General features: G+C 36.4%; 1 protein-coding gene across 1 annotated transcript in view; it reads left to right on the plus strand.

Moving 5' to 3' along the window:
* Positions 1 to 17533, plus strand: part of LOC141536901 (uncharacterized) — a 22404-nt gene continuing 4871 nt past the window's right edge. Inside the window, exons 1-9 of the mRNA XM_074257691.1 lie at positions 1 to 2266; positions 2786 to 3017; positions 7717 to 7804; positions 8304 to 8399; positions 8468 to 8605; positions 11167 to 11249; positions 11437 to 11567; positions 11993 to 12158; positions 15312 to 15381. Of these exons, the coding sequence (XP_074113792.1) occupies positions 563 to 2266; positions 2786 to 3017; positions 7717 to 7804; positions 8304 to 8399; positions 8468 to 8605; positions 11167 to 11249; positions 11437 to 11567; positions 11993 to 12158; positions 15312 to 15381 (2708 nt within the window). The 5' untranslated portion in view covers positions 1 to 562. The remainder of the gene's footprint in view (positions 2267 to 2785; positions 3018 to 7716; positions 7805 to 8303; positions 8400 to 8467; positions 8606 to 11166; positions 11250 to 11436; positions 11568 to 11992; positions 12159 to 15311; positions 15382 to 17533) is intronic.

The following is a 17533-nucleotide window of genomic DNA, read 5'->3' on the forward strand; positions in this document are numbered from 1 at the left end:
TGAGTAGAATGATACTACTAAGATGGTGTTATTTTGAGTTGAGTAACATAGCTTCCTCTCTTACAATAAGACCTGGAAAACGCATTGGGTCCTTGTCTTGTCACAGTTTGTCCTCTGTGTAGATCATCAATGCAGCTGTCTTGCTTGCACGTTTGCAAAGGATTCTGGTTGGTACCACTTTGGTATATCTGGCGTCGCCTCTTCCCCAACACCCGCGGGCATCCCATGCCAACCAGCGAGACTGGGAGCCGCTTTTGCTTAGTGCGCGTCGGGCGGTGGTACATCAAAGCCTCCTAGTTCCCGCTCCGGCCTTTGACGGTTACGTCGCAGCCGTTCGCTCAGTCGTCGTTCGGTAGCGCGAGTGCCCACCACTGCACGCGACGTATCAGTGTCATTTTAGGACGTTATTTTGGTGCCGCGAGTCTAAAATACCCCTCCGGATGCATTGGACAAAACAGTTAACCAGCGTTTCGCTGGGCTCTAAATCCAGGATTTATTGTCCAGCTGTTACATGGACTACTGGTAAACAAACCTACTGCAGTGTGAGTCCGTTGCTGCGATTATGTCGCCTCGTAGTAGTGGCAAGAGTGCGCGTGGCAAAGTCGTTAGAAAAGGGCGGAAAGTGTGTAGTGGCGGTACTACTACGGTGGTGCCGCGACTAGGTGAACGAACGACAGCACCTACCCAAGAGCGGGAGCGAAGAAACGGAGAGACGATGAGAACGGACAAAAAGCCCGTCGCCGTAGTAGTTCTCGAGACAGGTCGATGCACCGCGACGCGCACGCGCCAGTCCCCAGATTCCAAGGCACTTGGCAGCGCCCTGATGCTACGATTTATGGATAAACCTCCAACGTCCATTGCTGACGCTGATGCTGATGCCGCTACTGAGACGAATAATCGAGATGTAGACAAACATCTTGATTACAACGATAATAATGACTCAGACGAAAAAAACTACCAAGTAGTTGAGGATAAAAAATTAAAATATCCCAGGACAATTAACAAATCCGAAGATACGTTTAACTACGATGATAAAAAAATATTCGACTCACCAATTTCTCTAGAGTCATTCAATTCATCTAAGTATTCAGCATCTGAAGCATCGTCGATTTCTGTGAATATTGACTGTCTAGAGAAATCAGCATCAAACTGTTGTCCAATTACGAGCATTACGCATACGCCTCTCGAGACATTGAAGAATGCTTTAGAAGGTTATGACCATAGTCGTATTTATTTAGCTCATGTATCTTTTTTGGATTGGCGAGATCTGCCGGGTAAACGTGCTTGCAGTGAGAGAGTATGGGTGGTTGGTGCTGCCGATCACGGTGGTCGTCATCGAACAAGATTGCTAGTAGCTGGTCGTTATTGGAGGCCAAAGTGTTTGACTAATGTTAATATGGTTACTCAACCAGTTGTTTATGCAGGTGGTGGTAGTGGATCGTTAACAGTAGATCTCTTTTTATGGTGGTTTCATCGCGAATTCGCTACCACTGCTATCGCTATGCATCCTGATGGCGCTATTCTAGTTGCTGAGTCCGCTGATTACCTCCCGCCGGAGATAGAATGCGTCTCAGCTGATGGATTGATAAGACTATTCATCGTTCCTAAAAACTACTTAGAGCCAAAGATTGTCGCTAATGAACTAAGGATCCGTCTGGCAGCAGGATTGCTTACTAGTATCAGAATAGATCTTAATAGTAACAGAAAAAATTTAACGGAACGCGTGTGTGGATTTACACTGAAAGAAGCGTTTGCTGAAATGCATCGGGCGTGGCTTAACATACGATCGGAGACATTTGCCAGGTGTTGGAAGCTTTTACATAAACAGTCAGATGCAACACCACCTCCTTCAGGCCCATCACTATCTACGCAACTTCATCGAGTTAGCGATCACACAGAAGATCGTCTGATGATTGCTGAGCTAAGGGGACTAGCTGTTGAAGCCGGTCTGGAGGTCGGAGATTCGGAACTTGAGCGGTGGATACTTGACGAAGAGAGTGAGTTTGCTAAACGGGTCAAGAAGAATGAACTCGATGAAGAGCAGACAAATAACAAGGAGACTGTAGCCGCTGTACCAGCAAACGATGAGTACGATGACGAAGAACCAGTAGATAAAGACAAGTACGATAGAGTAGATGAAGAACCACCCACCTCTGAAGAAACCGTCCAGCTCCTATCCCGAGTTCTCTTGTGGATGGAAAGAGAACCACTCGACCCAGGTCTCTTACTTGCGGTTAGGTCGATGCGAGATACTGCCGCCGTAATGGTAAGCATGTATGTAGATGATGGTCTATACCACCTTGACATATGCGCTCGTTGTAACCGTTTCTTGTGATCGATTTACCGGGCCCTCTTGTCTTGTCTTGTCTTCCCTAGTTCTGTACTACCTTTCATCGTACTTGCCGTATAAATTGGGCTAATTTAGCACTCTGGCTCATTCAGGGGGTGCCAACATCTCACGATCATGTCAACGAAAGAGACTCTCGAAGCAACTGGGACTGGCGAAATCACCCGCCGCTATTACCCCTCTTTCCTCCTTGTTTTCAGTAACTGTTTTCAGAACTTACGGGAACCCATATTATACTCAAGAGCCTTGAAGTAGAGGGCGTAACCAAGCTTTCGTAAATTGATCCTTCACTCATTTTTCTTGCGCGACCCTTATCCTGCAGTCTTTTCCAGCGTTGCTCATATTTCAGCGAAATCAAATACTCGACTAACTTTTATCTTTTTTAAATCAATCAAAAATTTTACTGATTTTTAATTTTGAACATTTTATCTGTTTTAGGCGAGCAAGATGGGACTTGCCGGCACGCATCCAAGTGGCTTACCCTTCTTTTGCGGAAACGGTGACCACTTAACGCAACCACCGCCAGCACACATGGGGATTCCACCTTATGGAGCGTTAGACGCGGGGAAGGCGGCTGCGGCTGCCGGTGAGTACTGGCCAGCACCCCAACACGGTCCATCCTCACACCCTGCACACTGGAAACGACTTCTTGCAGCAGCAGCCTCCACAGGTCAGCCACGCTTCCAACCGCCCAATCGTTTTGTTTCATATTTTGTGTTATTATTTTATGTTTCCCACACTAAAACAACCACTGCTTTCATCAACACACATCATCATTCATTCATTCATTCATTCACTCATTTTTTTTCGATAATACCGAAAATTTTTGTTTGTTTTAAAGAAAGATTATTTTTGGGTGGTGGTGGCTGAGGTGGAGGTTGTGTGTCCTATTCGAGCCTTCCTTTCCTCTCCTAAATTAATGCGAATTCGCGTGGTGTTTATCGGATAAAATAAACGATTTCTCAAGTAGACAAAATCTTTTGAACGTCAGGCAAGAAATATCCCTCAACTGTGTTTTCAATGTAAATTCAACAACTATGATATCTCTTGATGTTCATCAGCTCGTCGAGAATGAAATCAAACGTTATGGAAATTTCGCTTTATTCTCCGCTTACCTGTCTCTTCTACTCCAGTAAAAGCTTTTAAGTGCTTGTAAATATTGATGTATTTTAACATTTTTTTTTTTTTTTTTTTTTTTTTTTATATAACGTCCTAATTGAAAGAATATTCCATATCGAGTCAAGTAGCGAAAACGTCGTCAAAAGGAAATATTTCATGAGAGAAAATAAAAACCGAGGTTATAAGTTGATATCTGTTGTGTATGTTTAGTATACGTGAATGTATACTAAATAAAAAAAGGAAACGAACGAGAAACTGACAGAAGGGAGAATACTTGCAAACTGGCCTCAAGTATAAGAACAAGAGACTTCACCATTAGGCTAATCAGTCAGGCATGCAGTTTTTTTCCGGCGTCAGGTCAACGAGTTTCAATGCTTTATTTATACATATTCCTTTTTCATTCTTTTCCCTCTTGTTATCTCTCTGCACTCCACTTTGCTGGAGTAGGGTAGTTTCATCTCATCTACGCTCCAAAGTATGTTCAGTTCTTTAGTAAATGTATTAATATACATATATAGACAATTTCAAATAATTAAGTTATGAACATTTATACTATATTTTACCCAAATCATTAAGCTTCGCGGATATCATTTCACGAAATTAATTTACTCTCTTTGACGGCACAAGATTTGGGTCACGAGAGTTTATATTTATAAAGACGAACTTTTTCCACTCGGTACTTACAGATTGAAATCCTGACTGGAAGTAAATCAAGATTGGAACAGTGATTACGCACGAAAATAATACGCGCTAGCGCGTTAATTTCAAGAGTGAAGAAATCAAGACGTAAATTTAGAAAATAGTAGAGATGAAAAAATGAGAGCAAAATGATCTAGCTTACAACTAGAGCCATGTCGTATTATATAGTATATGTAGATAGGATTGATAACGTTTATGCGAGACTACGAGCTCATACAAGCTGCGATGGAGTTCTTTGTCTTGCAAACAAGGGAAGGTTTCTCCCCTTGTCAACCCTCTTTAGCCGACCATCATATACATATCCCCGACGTCAGAAATTCTCACAATATCTTTCCCTCTCACTCCGGATCTCATTTAGTTGGAAATGTCTCTTTCTCACGGAACTACGGCGTTATAACTCACCTTTTCCATTGTCCTTTCTCAAGTTTTTACTTTTTTCCCTGGCCTTATTCCAATTCTACATTACCTGCCTTTGCTTTACCCCTTGAGTCACTCGGAATACTTCTAATTAGCCAGCAATTTTCGATATCCGTTTATTTCCAACCACTGAAGTGCCTGCATTGATTCCCTTAATTTCAGCATCCTTCTCCAGCTTTTCATTACTATTGGCTTACAATACTCCTTTCCACTTCACACACTGCTATAAAAAACAAAAAACCTGAATCTAGGCATAATTAACATGTCGTAGAGCGAGAAAGTCTGCGTTATAATTTTCTTCGGATCCTTTGTTACCTTCAACGATTTCATTTTATTTTTAGAATCCTTTAGCTTTGACTTGCTCCTTTTCTTTGGATTGTGATTTTCCGTTTTCAGAGCTGTAGCTTGATCGTACGCGTACGTAAATGCAAAGAACAGGGCAGAGGAATCTGCAGAGATGGAGAATCGGGGAGTTGCCTCGTGGCACTCCTTGCACCGCACAATTACAGGGCAACTAATTCCACTTGGCTAGTCCAGTTAAATAGCATGCCGAATGCAAATAACGAGCAAGAGGCATTACACAGACACTTTAGCTCAAGGCGTATCTGAGCTTCGTTATAACAACACTAAAGTCCTCCAAGACTTGCTGAAACAAAGCTCTACTCCACATTGCACACTACACATTAGAACCGCAGCTAATTTACAACCATTGAAAATTGAAAATCAGTTATCGAACTATTGTTTGTGCTTGCTAATGATTAATTATTTTCACGATTACCATCAACTGGATTTTATTTTAACGATGATTTACAAGCTCTGCCTCTTGAAACAGGTTTTGAAGCTGTGCAAAAACGGCGCGTGTGCGTGTTGACTTACCAGAACTTAAGTCTAATTACTCAAGTATTTTTACGTGGGTTTTTGTCGTTTTATTATTATTATTTTTTTTTTATTGTTAATCTGTTCGACATCCGTCCGCTGATCGTCTGTATTATCTTATCCGCTGTATCGTATATCAGAGTTAGGTGTAGCCAGTACACCAGTGCTGTACAGCAGTAGCCGTTTTACACAGCGGGATTCATTATCACCCTTACTCTTGCGGGACCACGGGACGTCGGGTAGCCACGTGTCTGCAAGTTGTGTTCTCCGTCTGAAATATACCTTCAACTAATGCAATTACCGTGTATCAATGTACAAATACACAAGATAACATGAATACATGTATATGTCCGATATGATATGATGTGGTTATAATCTAACCCACTAGAGCTTATCTAGTTAATAGCTTGCTCGAAAAATATCCGGGAATGCCGTGTGAAATAAAGGAGTTTGACACATTACGCAAATTCAAATTACGGAGCGTAAAACTCTCTCGCTTAGATTTCGCAGCGATTGTTGATTCATTTTATAACAATAAATAATGGATACTTAAGGGATAATAAGTATAATATAAAATAAAATAGTCCAAGTTTACTGTGACTCGAACAGTGTCGTTGGGTTCCGCTCGATTGAATCGATAAAACACAGAGTTAATGCAATTATCGCGTACGTATAGATATCCGTACAGCGATCGCGGTTAATTTTTTAAAATATAACAGCCTGGATATTTATGTACTCTAAGCAAAGGCTAATGGCATGTACAAGATGATGGAGAAAAAGAGAGACGGATAAGAGTAGATGGGTGCGCCTGAGAAGGCTACGGTAAATTATCTACATCCACGTCCAGTATGCGGAGAGCAATAACTTACTGATTAATGAGTTCCAAATAAAGTCTAAGGTGGTTAACGCACTGGTAATAGCCGGTGTTGTTACCTGTTCTTTTAATTCACACTTGGTGATTCTTATAATGACGATGATGATGATGATGATAATAATAATGATGAGCAATGCTTAGCTAAGTCAGTTGATAAATATCTTGTGGTGAAAAGTCTTCTTGATCATTGATCCTAACGCTCGATTAGACTCGTCTAACTAGAGGTATGATTGAAGAAATTTTCCGGAATGGGGACCATTAATGCTACTGCTTCCTCTGGCTAAAGTTAACGACGGGATCTAATAAAACGCAAGTGGAAAAGGAGCCGGAGCTGGAACAGGAGGATGGTTAAAACGGGCCAAAGGATCAAGGATCCAAGTTAGAGTACGGAATGAAACGGAAAATGGTTTAAAAGGTAAAAAACCTGACAAAGAGTAAACGATTGCTCGCCGGAATCTCGATCGTTCGATTCCTGGAGCTGCTCACGGGAATAAAACAGTAATTTTCCGGGTGGTGAAACCTCGATAATGGGGCTCCAGACTGCCGAGTCGACTGGAAAGTGATTAAGCACACATGACAGAGTCTGGCGGACTTGCCAAGATATTACCAACGAATACAGCTACCCCTTCATCTCCCGTCTTGTTCATCGTTCTTCGTTCATCATCTGGCTCTCATCTACTCTCGTTCACTTACCAGCTTTTACTTTCCCGATTCCCCGGCTTGATTCAGTACTTTATTTCTATTCACACACTTGTCGCTAAATTTGAGCACTAATCCCTATTATTACGGCGGTAAATAATTGGCCAGATTACGGAAAAACATGCATAGACTACCCACACGTTGTCCGTCATCTTCATACAAATTTCTGGGCAGCGATAACGACACTCGTTAACTCTTGACGAAGCCAATTTCAACAAAACTACTGCAAGCCCTCAATGTTCTGGATTCTTTGACACAATACCCGCACCGATATCAATATACAGACACGTCAAGCGACGTCTAAACAGATAACATTTCAAAGTTACCATTTCTAATAGTAATGATGAAATCATTATTAGTCAAAAAAGCTGTATAAACATTAACCAAACGAATTTTTAGCGTTTACATTCGGTCATACGATTTCACAATATTTATTTATCAAATCGAGCGTTAACCCCTATATATCTACGAGCAAATAACAGTCACTCATCTTTTCATTTGATCCGACAAATTTTCTTTGATGTTCTCACAATATTTGCACTAAATTTTCCGTTGCACCAACTCGCTTTCTCTTCCATACCTGTAAAAAAAAAACTTGATTTCATCCACATTTTTTAACTGGAGTCATAAGTCAATATTTTTTATTTAGCGTGTTAGTTTTTAATTTTTTATTTTATTTCCGCAGGTTTGACGAGGGCGCCGATGTATCCGTTCTCGACGGGCCAGTATCCGTACCCTATGTTAAGTCCAGATATGACGCAAGTTGCATCGTGGTAAGTGTGATAGTCAATAATCCAATAGCAATTTTTATCATTTTTAACCTTCAAAGTTCATAATCTCTACACTTATAACCTTTCTGATCTTATCAGCTATACATACATCCGGAGAAAAAATAAAAATAAATATTTACTAGCTCTGAAAATCAGGCAGAAGTGTCCCTAAGCAAAAACTGGTTGGTCATCTTGTCTGACCATCCTTTCAGTTCCAGTCTATTAGCTCGTGTACACCCTCTTGGCTAAATTCACTTATAAACCTTAGTCCCTCCTTGTTATTTGGTTTCTGCCTGAACCACCCCAAATTGAGATTTTCCACGGATGATTAGTCCTCCGTCCTCAATTACCGTTCCCTCCATTTTTCTTCTCCTGCTCCATCTATCCATAGTTAATAGTTTATAAATTGTCGATAACATACAAGTTACTCCCCTTCCTCTAGAAGTAAAAAAAAAAAAGAAAAAAATAACAATAAACTAACCTTAATTAAAATATTCAACAGGCATACGCCAAGCATGTATCCTATATCTCCAGCAAGCGCAGGGTTTAGAAGTCCGTATCCTACAAGTTTACCAATCACAAGTTCCAGCTTACCCAGGTATGTGCTAATTTAATTAAACCTACTGTTTAGCGATATAATTAATTCCACTATGGTATTATTTGCAGTGATCTTTATCGGTTTTCACCAACGGGCCTTATGCCTCCTCATCCAGGACTGAGTCCGCACGCACACGCACTAGCGTCTCACGCGTTAGTATCTACAGCGCCTAAAGCGGATCACTCTACCTTGGATCATAATCACAGGTAGCTTATAATTATTAATTATAATTATTATTTACATTAACATTGTATCATTATAATAACGACAAACTATTCTTTCAACGCATTTAAATTTAGTATCCGTGACGGTAAATATTATATCGTGCATAACCGAACGTTACAATGGCTCCATCCCCGAAGAAAAGGTCAAGTGCGATATGAATATGATAAAAAAAGTGACCGATAAATCAAAACTTAATTATTAACCGTCGATCCAGTCGCAAATGATAAAGAAGATAAAGTAGTTACAAAAGAGTGCCGCAGGGGGTAGCACGTCCTAAAGCAATAGCTTCCCTATCACAAAAGTTATCGAATAGTCGACTTGGTTGGTTCTCTTCTCTTGTCGCATTTCAACAGAGCGACTGCGCTGTTTCCGCGTATTGATCATTACCCTCTTAACAGATTTATAATTTGTATTAGTACTTAATCTACGTTATTGGTTTGTATTTATTCCCGAGGCACTTAAGACATCGCAATGTGTGCTCGTTGCCAGAGTTACCATTGTCTTTGGGTAGATACCTCACACATATATGACTCCTCATACTCAATGCGGATCTGTGTCTATAGATGCGACACAGACAGAGACAGATACAGAGACGTAGACATAGACTCATCGTATATATATATAATATGACATTTCCGTTGAAAATTACGAGTTTGCTATTATTATGATTGTCGAATCGGAAAGAGGGGTGGTCTCCCAAAGGCTCAAGGCCTTGTATTACAATGTAGTTGCATTTATCACTTCAAGTAGTAACGTTCGTCTCTCAATATCGTATTCACATTGTTTAAATATTAATCGGCGAATAAATATCGTAATTTCATTACTCCCGTTAATTGATTATTCATTTTCATCGTGTTTGGTGCGACTGAGTCAATGACCTACGGTATAGTTTCCCGACCTGAGCGTACCGGTAGAGGACTAATTGCGTCTTACCATTATCCACTTGGTCTACAGACAACCTGGACTCGTGTGATTAGTACATCAAAGAGTGATTTGTTTCTTTTATAAGTTAAGATTCAGTGAACAGGACGACATTTGCATCGTAGCTTAGCGACAGTAGCGCCACAGCCCGCCAAAAAAATGCTATTTTCACCCCCAACGAGAATTATACATTGGATATATACAATATAGACTATAGGACTGAGAGAGTCGTATAGCGAGAGATGTAGCTGTAGAGAGCCATGAATTGCAATGATGGGCCGTGCACCCGCACCGTCCACCCCCTAACCCCCCAACCCACGGATAATCAATCGTAACACCGCTGGGTTATTCGTGCTACGACGACTCACAAAAGACTTTTCTTTACCATTAACATTTTAATCCGACACAACAATAACTTATTAGTGTGAAAATAAATTTGGGTAGTTTCATTTACAATTGATAGTGTAACGCCGTAATCATATGTATAGATTTGTCGGTAGATATTTATGGTGCGATATTGTATAAATATTTGGATATTTATGGCAGTCGAGTGCAGATTTGTCAGTAAAGAGCTCGGATAGTAATAAGCAAATGTGATAGTTTTTGTTGATAATTATTTATTTATTTGGATTTGGCTGAAAAGATATATATATATATATATATATATATATATATATATATATATATATATATATATATATATGTATGTTTATAGACTTAGACATCTTTTATGATAATGATGATATATATATATTTTGTCGATATATTTTTGTGATATTGTGATATTTATTTAGTTAAAAATAAGGTTTTTAACAAATAACAATTGCCAAATTTAGTCTGTGATTTATTTTAAAAAGTATTTAAGTGGTCAATTAGTGATAAATATATGTATATACCTATATTGTAGATAAATAGTGAATAAAATGGCAATGGAGTCGGAGTGTTTAGAGCCCCTGAATTTGGTAATAAAAAAAGATAACAATAGTAGTAGTAATAGCACTACCAGTAGCGAATCAGTTTTAGAGCCGGACGATTTGTCATTATCAAGCACAACTACCACGGGTACAGTTACGGCAAATAAAAAGGAGGATATTGTTATTGACGGCGATGATAACAAAGTTGTAGATGATGCCAAAGTATTGATGCAAACAGATCCAGAAAACATGGCGATTGAACAGTTGACGAACGGGAACAAAAAGATAACCGACAGTAATCTCGCGATAGCTGACCATAAATTATTGACGGCGTTGCATATGAGTAATCTGATGCAGCTTAATCTCGGGAATTTGAGAGAAACGACACCGGAGTCGCAGGTTCAGGTTCCTCCGCCGTATGGAACTCAATATTATTTTATGCAACTTCTAGCGATGGTAGAAGCACAGCAACTGATGTGCCAACAAATGAACTGGTCTTTGCCTCAGCATTTGGTCAGGAGTCCCATGAGATTACCTACCCAGGCCTATTTTGATAACCCCGCGGTTAATTTGAGCGAACAACTGACCTCTAATTCGTTGTACGCGGCTAATGTTAAGCATGAAAGTGACGTCAAAACGGCTAGCAAACGGTACGATTTTTTCCAGGTTCGAAGTTTTGATTTTAAAAAGATTTTTTATTATTCCAGGTCTTCAATGGATCAAAAAAACTCGTCGTCTTTGTCTTCGGATATCACAAAAGCTCAAGATACTGGACAACAAAACAATCAAGGTTAGTTTTCTTTCTAATGATGCGCGCGCATCTCGTATGCCGCCATTTTAGTTTCTTACGCGTCGCCATCTTGTTAAACAAAAACTTTCGATGTTTTTCTTTGTTTTTCTTCATTTTACAGCTGAGTTAATAATTTTTTCATCAATTATGCAATGAACTAGAAAAAAATGATCGATTTTGCTTACAGATAAGAAGAAACCCCATATAAAGAAGCCTTTAAACGCTTTTATGCTGTATATGAAAGAGATGAGAGCGAAAGTGGTGGCAGAGTGTACCTTAAAAGAGAGTGCTGCAATAAACCAAATTTTAGGAAGACGGGTAAGAAATATTATTTATTAAAAAACAAATAATTGGTGATTAATTAAAACTTGATAATTTACAGTCGATAAAATGACTTGATTTTGTTTTTAAAAATTAGACTTTCAAATGATAAATAATTTTCTTGCATGAAAAACGCTTTCGAAAAAAAAGAAAAGCTTTACTCAATTATTAACAAAAAAGCAGAGAAAACATTATTAGTACAAATAGAGCATTGTAGGTGGGATCTATGGAATATATTATAAATAAATCGTTTAAATCGCGAGGGCGTTGAGGGTGGGCGAGGGTGGTAATTAGGAAAGTAAGTTAGAGTACCTCGTATGAAGCTAGTGAGCACGGTGCACGCTAAAAAAATAAAGATAAAAATAAATAAAAAAAATCTGAGACTTTGAATGACTATTCGATTTGGGGCATATGACACGCAGTGGCATTCGCTAAGCCGTGAGGAGCAGGCGCGGTATTATGAGGCGGCCAGGCAGGAGCGCCATCTCCATCAGCAGCGCTACCCCGGCTGGAGTGCCAGGGATAACTACGGATACGGCAGCAAGAAGAAGAAGAGGAAGAAAGAACGCTCCGCAGATCCCACCGGAGGTACCACTTTCCAGTGCTAGAACAGCAGGCCCTTAATTAATGATAATAATAATAATAATAATAATAATAATCATAATAATCATAATAAGAATAATAATAATAATTAACTATTATTTATAAATAGTAACCTCAATGGTATTTTATTGAAACGATCAAAGTCTCTGCGTTTCTTTTTTGTTATTTTTTTTTTCTTTCTTATACATATGTATTTACATATATGTATATATGTATGTATGTTTTTTTTTTTTTTTTTTTTTTTTTTCGTTTTTTTTTCCTATTCTCTTTGATCAGCGGATTATTTATATTGTTTTTATTGGATTGGATTGTCTGTGGGAATTGTGGAATGTGGCAGCATTTAATAATAATAATAATAACCATAATAATATTAATATTATTAATAATAATGATAATAATGTTGATTATTTAAAATGAATATAATAAACCCGCGAATGCAATAATTATCTCTGGCCAACTCCCTGAAGCGGTTTTGATTTTATGATAAATTTTGTTAAGGACGTTCATGCGTGGGATTAACAGATTTAAATTTTTAAATGTTTCTGATTTATCACTTATTTTTAAAGTAATGACTTCGTTCAAGTTTATTACTCTGATAAAAAAATCAACTTGATCCAAGAGAGAAAATTTTAAACTCAAAACATCATTCTGAAGAATTTTATTATTTTGAATCAAGAAAAAAAATTGAATTTTACTTTATTCAAAAATTTTTCTACTTGATTCAAAATAATTAAATTCTTTAAAATGATGTTAGTATTTAGTGTTTTTCCCTTGAATCAAGTACATTTCTTCTTTAATAAGAAGATTCAGGTGATTTTCTTCTTTAATAAGAATTTTTATAAAAAAAAAATTAAAAGAAATAAAACTTTAAATTTTAAACTCTTTAGCAGTAAATTTTAACGCATTTATTGGTTTTGTTCATGTTTCTTAAGTTTTTAGCAGTTTTTATGCAAAAAATTAAAAGTAGATATATTCTTCCTCAAAAATTTAAATGAAAATGAGTAAATTTGAACGCATCCAACGTAAAAAAGAACTCGAATTGTTCTAAGAATTGAATTGTCAAATAATTGGCAGGCGCCCAACGTAAGAACGTCCTTAACTGAGAAAAAAAGGGGTAATAACGGAAATTACTGTTTTATTTATAATTGTAATTGGAATTAAAAAATAACGGGCGGGGAGCATAGGCTGTTCTTCTAGCACTTTAAACGGAAAGTAGGACCCCCACCAATGTTATTGTCGAATGCTTTTTTAAATCCTTAGTTTGATTCTAATAATGAGTAATTGCTCGAGGGTGGCGGAGTAGATAGTACTTAAACCTAAAATAAATAAAATAAATAATTTTACATATTACAATACTTGATAATATAAATTAATAAAATGAAAAAAAAAAATAAAAAGTGTTAATTTGAAAATCGTTAGCCGCATAAACAATAAGTGTAATTGATTCCAATTGGTTCTCTCGGTAGTGGCACGCGCTAGGGCGAGAGGAACAGGCCAAGTATTACGAATTGGCGCGACGTGAGAGACAGTTGCACATGCAGCTGTACCCTGACTGGTCTTCCCGCGCAAATACCAACCGAACTAAGAAGAGGAAGCGCAAACAAGACACAAACAGTGATCCTGGAGGTACCCACATACCTCACTCCACACATTCTTACAAAATAACCCACCACACCCACCACCCACCCCTTAATTTATTATTATTATTATTATTATTAATACATATACCATATATCATATATCATATCTTATCTATATTATCATATTATTATAATATTTTATTTAAATTATTATATTATATATAAATATACTATTGCTACACTACATAATGTTGCATGTTTTCCCCATTTCGGGGCTAAAGGTCAATTGTATCACACATACGTACATACATATATGTATTTTTATTATCATAGATACTCTTATTGTTATTATATTGTTATTACTTCAACCTAGCTTAATACTTTTCATTTTTATCATCAAAAATCCTGTTTGTTTTGTTAGAATTCGATAGCAAAAATTTAAAATGAAAATGGGCGCCAATTCCGGGCCACAGAGAGAGAGAGAGAGAGAGAGAGAGAGAGAGAGAGAGAGAGAGAGAGAGAGACGTGATGACGCCCAAACATCAATCTGACCCAACATGTGAAGCTAATTTTTTTTGAATCACTGAAACCTAATTCAACAAATAGGACCATGATAAAAACGAAAAAACTGAGCTAGATTGTGGGAAAAAAAAAAAAAAAAAAAAAAAAAAACGAATTATCTGAGGAACAATCTTAGCGAACATTAACATTATTAATTATTATTAATATTAATATTATTAATATCACAACAAACATACGTTGAGAAACAACAGAAAACGCTTTTAAGATTCTTCAGATTCGTCTGTTGTTTGTCAACGAGAACATACATATATTAATAACGAACAACCACGACAACAAACTTTGGGGACGCTGGCCATCTTGCATTTACAGGGACCTAATTTATCCGCAATCAGACAATCCTAAAGCGTTTTTTATTTATCTATTTTTCACGTCTTTTTTATAATCCTGTTGAATTTTTTATATATCCTTTGATCGTTTCAATGTTTATACCCTTTTTTTACGTCCTTTTTATTTATTATTTTAACAAAATTATTATTTACATTTACCTTCAATTATTATTTACACCCGTTAAATATATCCCAGCTAAATTTTCGTTCACTGTTTACCTACGACGCTTTTATCCAATTATTATATCCACGCTTACTATCGCGAACAGAGTAGTTATAAAATTCAAATTTATTATTTATTCATTAAGTATAAAATACATTGCATGCGCTTTATTTACTTTTTTGGGAATGCTTTCTGTAGCTACTGACCAACTGATTGGGCGCCAAATTGGCCTCAATTTTATCAGTAGTTAAGAAAGCAGCCTCAACAAGAGCTTTACAAATAGTTATCGATATTTCCGTAGGGTCTTGGTAGTGCATGTCATTTCTTATTATAAATAATAATTATTTGAAATAACGTCTGAACTTAAAAGCTCTGCTTTGTTCGACGAATTTACACCTACAGCGAACGAAAATTTATGTTGCTTCTTACCGATTACTTATCAGGCACTATTGTGACTACTTTGTACTAATATATCTTTGATTTGTAGGTAATAATATGAAAAAATGTCGCGCGAGGTATGGATTAGATCAACAAAGTCAATGGTGCAAACCTTGCAGGTATGTTTTTGACCATTTTTTATTTCATTAATCGTTAGTTATTATAATATATGTTTAATCTAAGTTTATTGCAGTTAATTACATTTAGGGTAATACAGTTTTGTCGGTTATTCCATCTTAAATCCGACGTCATCCATGATAAAATAATTCTAATGATTCTTATTGTCACATTTAAACGTTTTGCTTTATAAAAATATTATTTATTTTAGTATAATATAACCGTCAGAAAATGTGTCTTCCAAGAAGAAATAACTTTAATAATTGCTTGTAAATACCTATTATACATAGTTTGTAGTTTAATTTTCGTGTGAAAAATATACACAAAAAAAAAATTAACTTGATTCAAAATTCTTGAACCAACAATATAATTTTGAAGAGGGTAATTGTCTTGAATTAAGTAAAATTTCAAATCAAGAAAAATTTTTTTAAATCAAGAATTTTTATACTCAAATCAAGAATATTGAGCTCTTCAAAAATATATACTTGATTCAAGAACATTTTTTTTTCTGTGTAGTAAATATTAAACGCGAGGGGTTGGATAATAAAAAAAAAAAAAAAAAATCCGATACCTCTCACGCTTAAATATTTCGCGTTACTAAAACCATAAGGGTGTATCTCAAAATGGCATTGCAGAACCAAAAAGGCGTTTAAAAAAATTTTTTTTTCCTCCAATCAATATAAAAATAGTAAAAACATGAAAATCTATGAAGAAAACAAAAACGAAATTTTTTATGAGTGAATTTAGCAGATATCTGATAATTTTTTAATAATTTACAAACAATTTATTCGTTACAGAAGAAATAGTATAAAAAATGCGTATGGAAATTTTTACAATGTTTTTCTATGCAATTTAAAAAATTTTTTTTACAACCATTAAGTTAAAATTAATCTAAAAATTCTCAAATTATCTGTCTGCTACCTATTTTTTCAATTTATAATTAATTATAGATCAGAGTAAATAATAAATGTTACGGAAGATAAAAAATATCACACTACAACTTAATTTGAAAAAATATTTATTTAAGTAAAAAAGAAAAATTTTGAATTTATTTTTGATCTACTCTCAAGTTTCTTATAATTTTAATAACTCTAAAATTTATCATTAAAAATATAAATAATTCAAAAATGAAAAAAATACGATTTTTTTCTTACTCTGACATATAATTTATAATAAACCGAAAAAATAGGATACGCCCTTATGACTTAAAAAAATTTTTTTCTTAAAACCATAAGGGCGTATATTAAAAAATTTTTTTTTTCGTTTTTTCCATAAATTTTAATTTTTTTACTATTTTTACATCGATTGGAGCAAAAAAAAATTTTTTTATACGCCCTTATGGTTTTAATAACGCGATTTGCACTATTCCAATCGATTTTCACACGGAAAAATTATTAGAACCAGCAACGGTAATTGTATTGTTTATTAAAATTAGTGCCCTAAAAACTCCGCATCTCCCAACTGGGTTTTAACGACGTCATTAAGCTCATTAAAGGGGTGAAGAAATGAGTAGCCAAAATTAAAAAAAAACTTTCTTCTGGGAGACATATTTTCTGATAATTAAAACAAATGATGAATAAATTAGAGATAATAGATGTTATTATGAATTTTTTTGGAATTGTGGGTGACTTTGCGGGACTTAAGGTGGGAACAATAAATAAATAATATTTTGCGAGCGCCCCTTTAATGGCTGGTGGTTGGTTTTGGCAGCCCAGTGGAGCATGGAGCGGGGATGGGCATCCACGCGAGCATAATCCATCACGGTGTGGGAAATAGCGCGGGGACAGGGGTCGGGGCTGGAGGTGGTGGTAATGTTGGGTCAGCAAGTGCCCCAACAAACACAAACACTGCCTCCAATGCCTCCTCGCCTCAGCAAGAACCCACTTATGTTAATCTCTAGTCAAGCCTATCGCCTCCCTACTACTGCAACACTTCTTCTTAAACAGTGGTCAGTCCCGACTTAAACCAACGGACTTGTTTTCTCTTAATGCCGTTTTTATAATTAACAAATTTTAATTAATAATTCGCTAAAATAATTACCAAATTCGGCCATTTTGTTTAAACTGGCATTAAGTGACGATCCAAGTTCCGATGCTCGCATTGTTTCTCATTGTTGTGGCTCTTTACAGCTTATTGTTGTTATTTATTATTATT

This window comes from Cotesia typhae, unplaced genomic scaffold, assembly GCF_013202065.1.
Source record: "Cotesia typhae breed Kobodo isofemale line unplaced genomic scaffold, CoteBio_Ctyphae scaffold_45, whole genome shotgun sequence".
Lineage (NCBI taxonomy): Eukaryota > Metazoa > Arthropoda > Insecta > Hymenoptera > Braconidae > Cotesia > Cotesia typhae.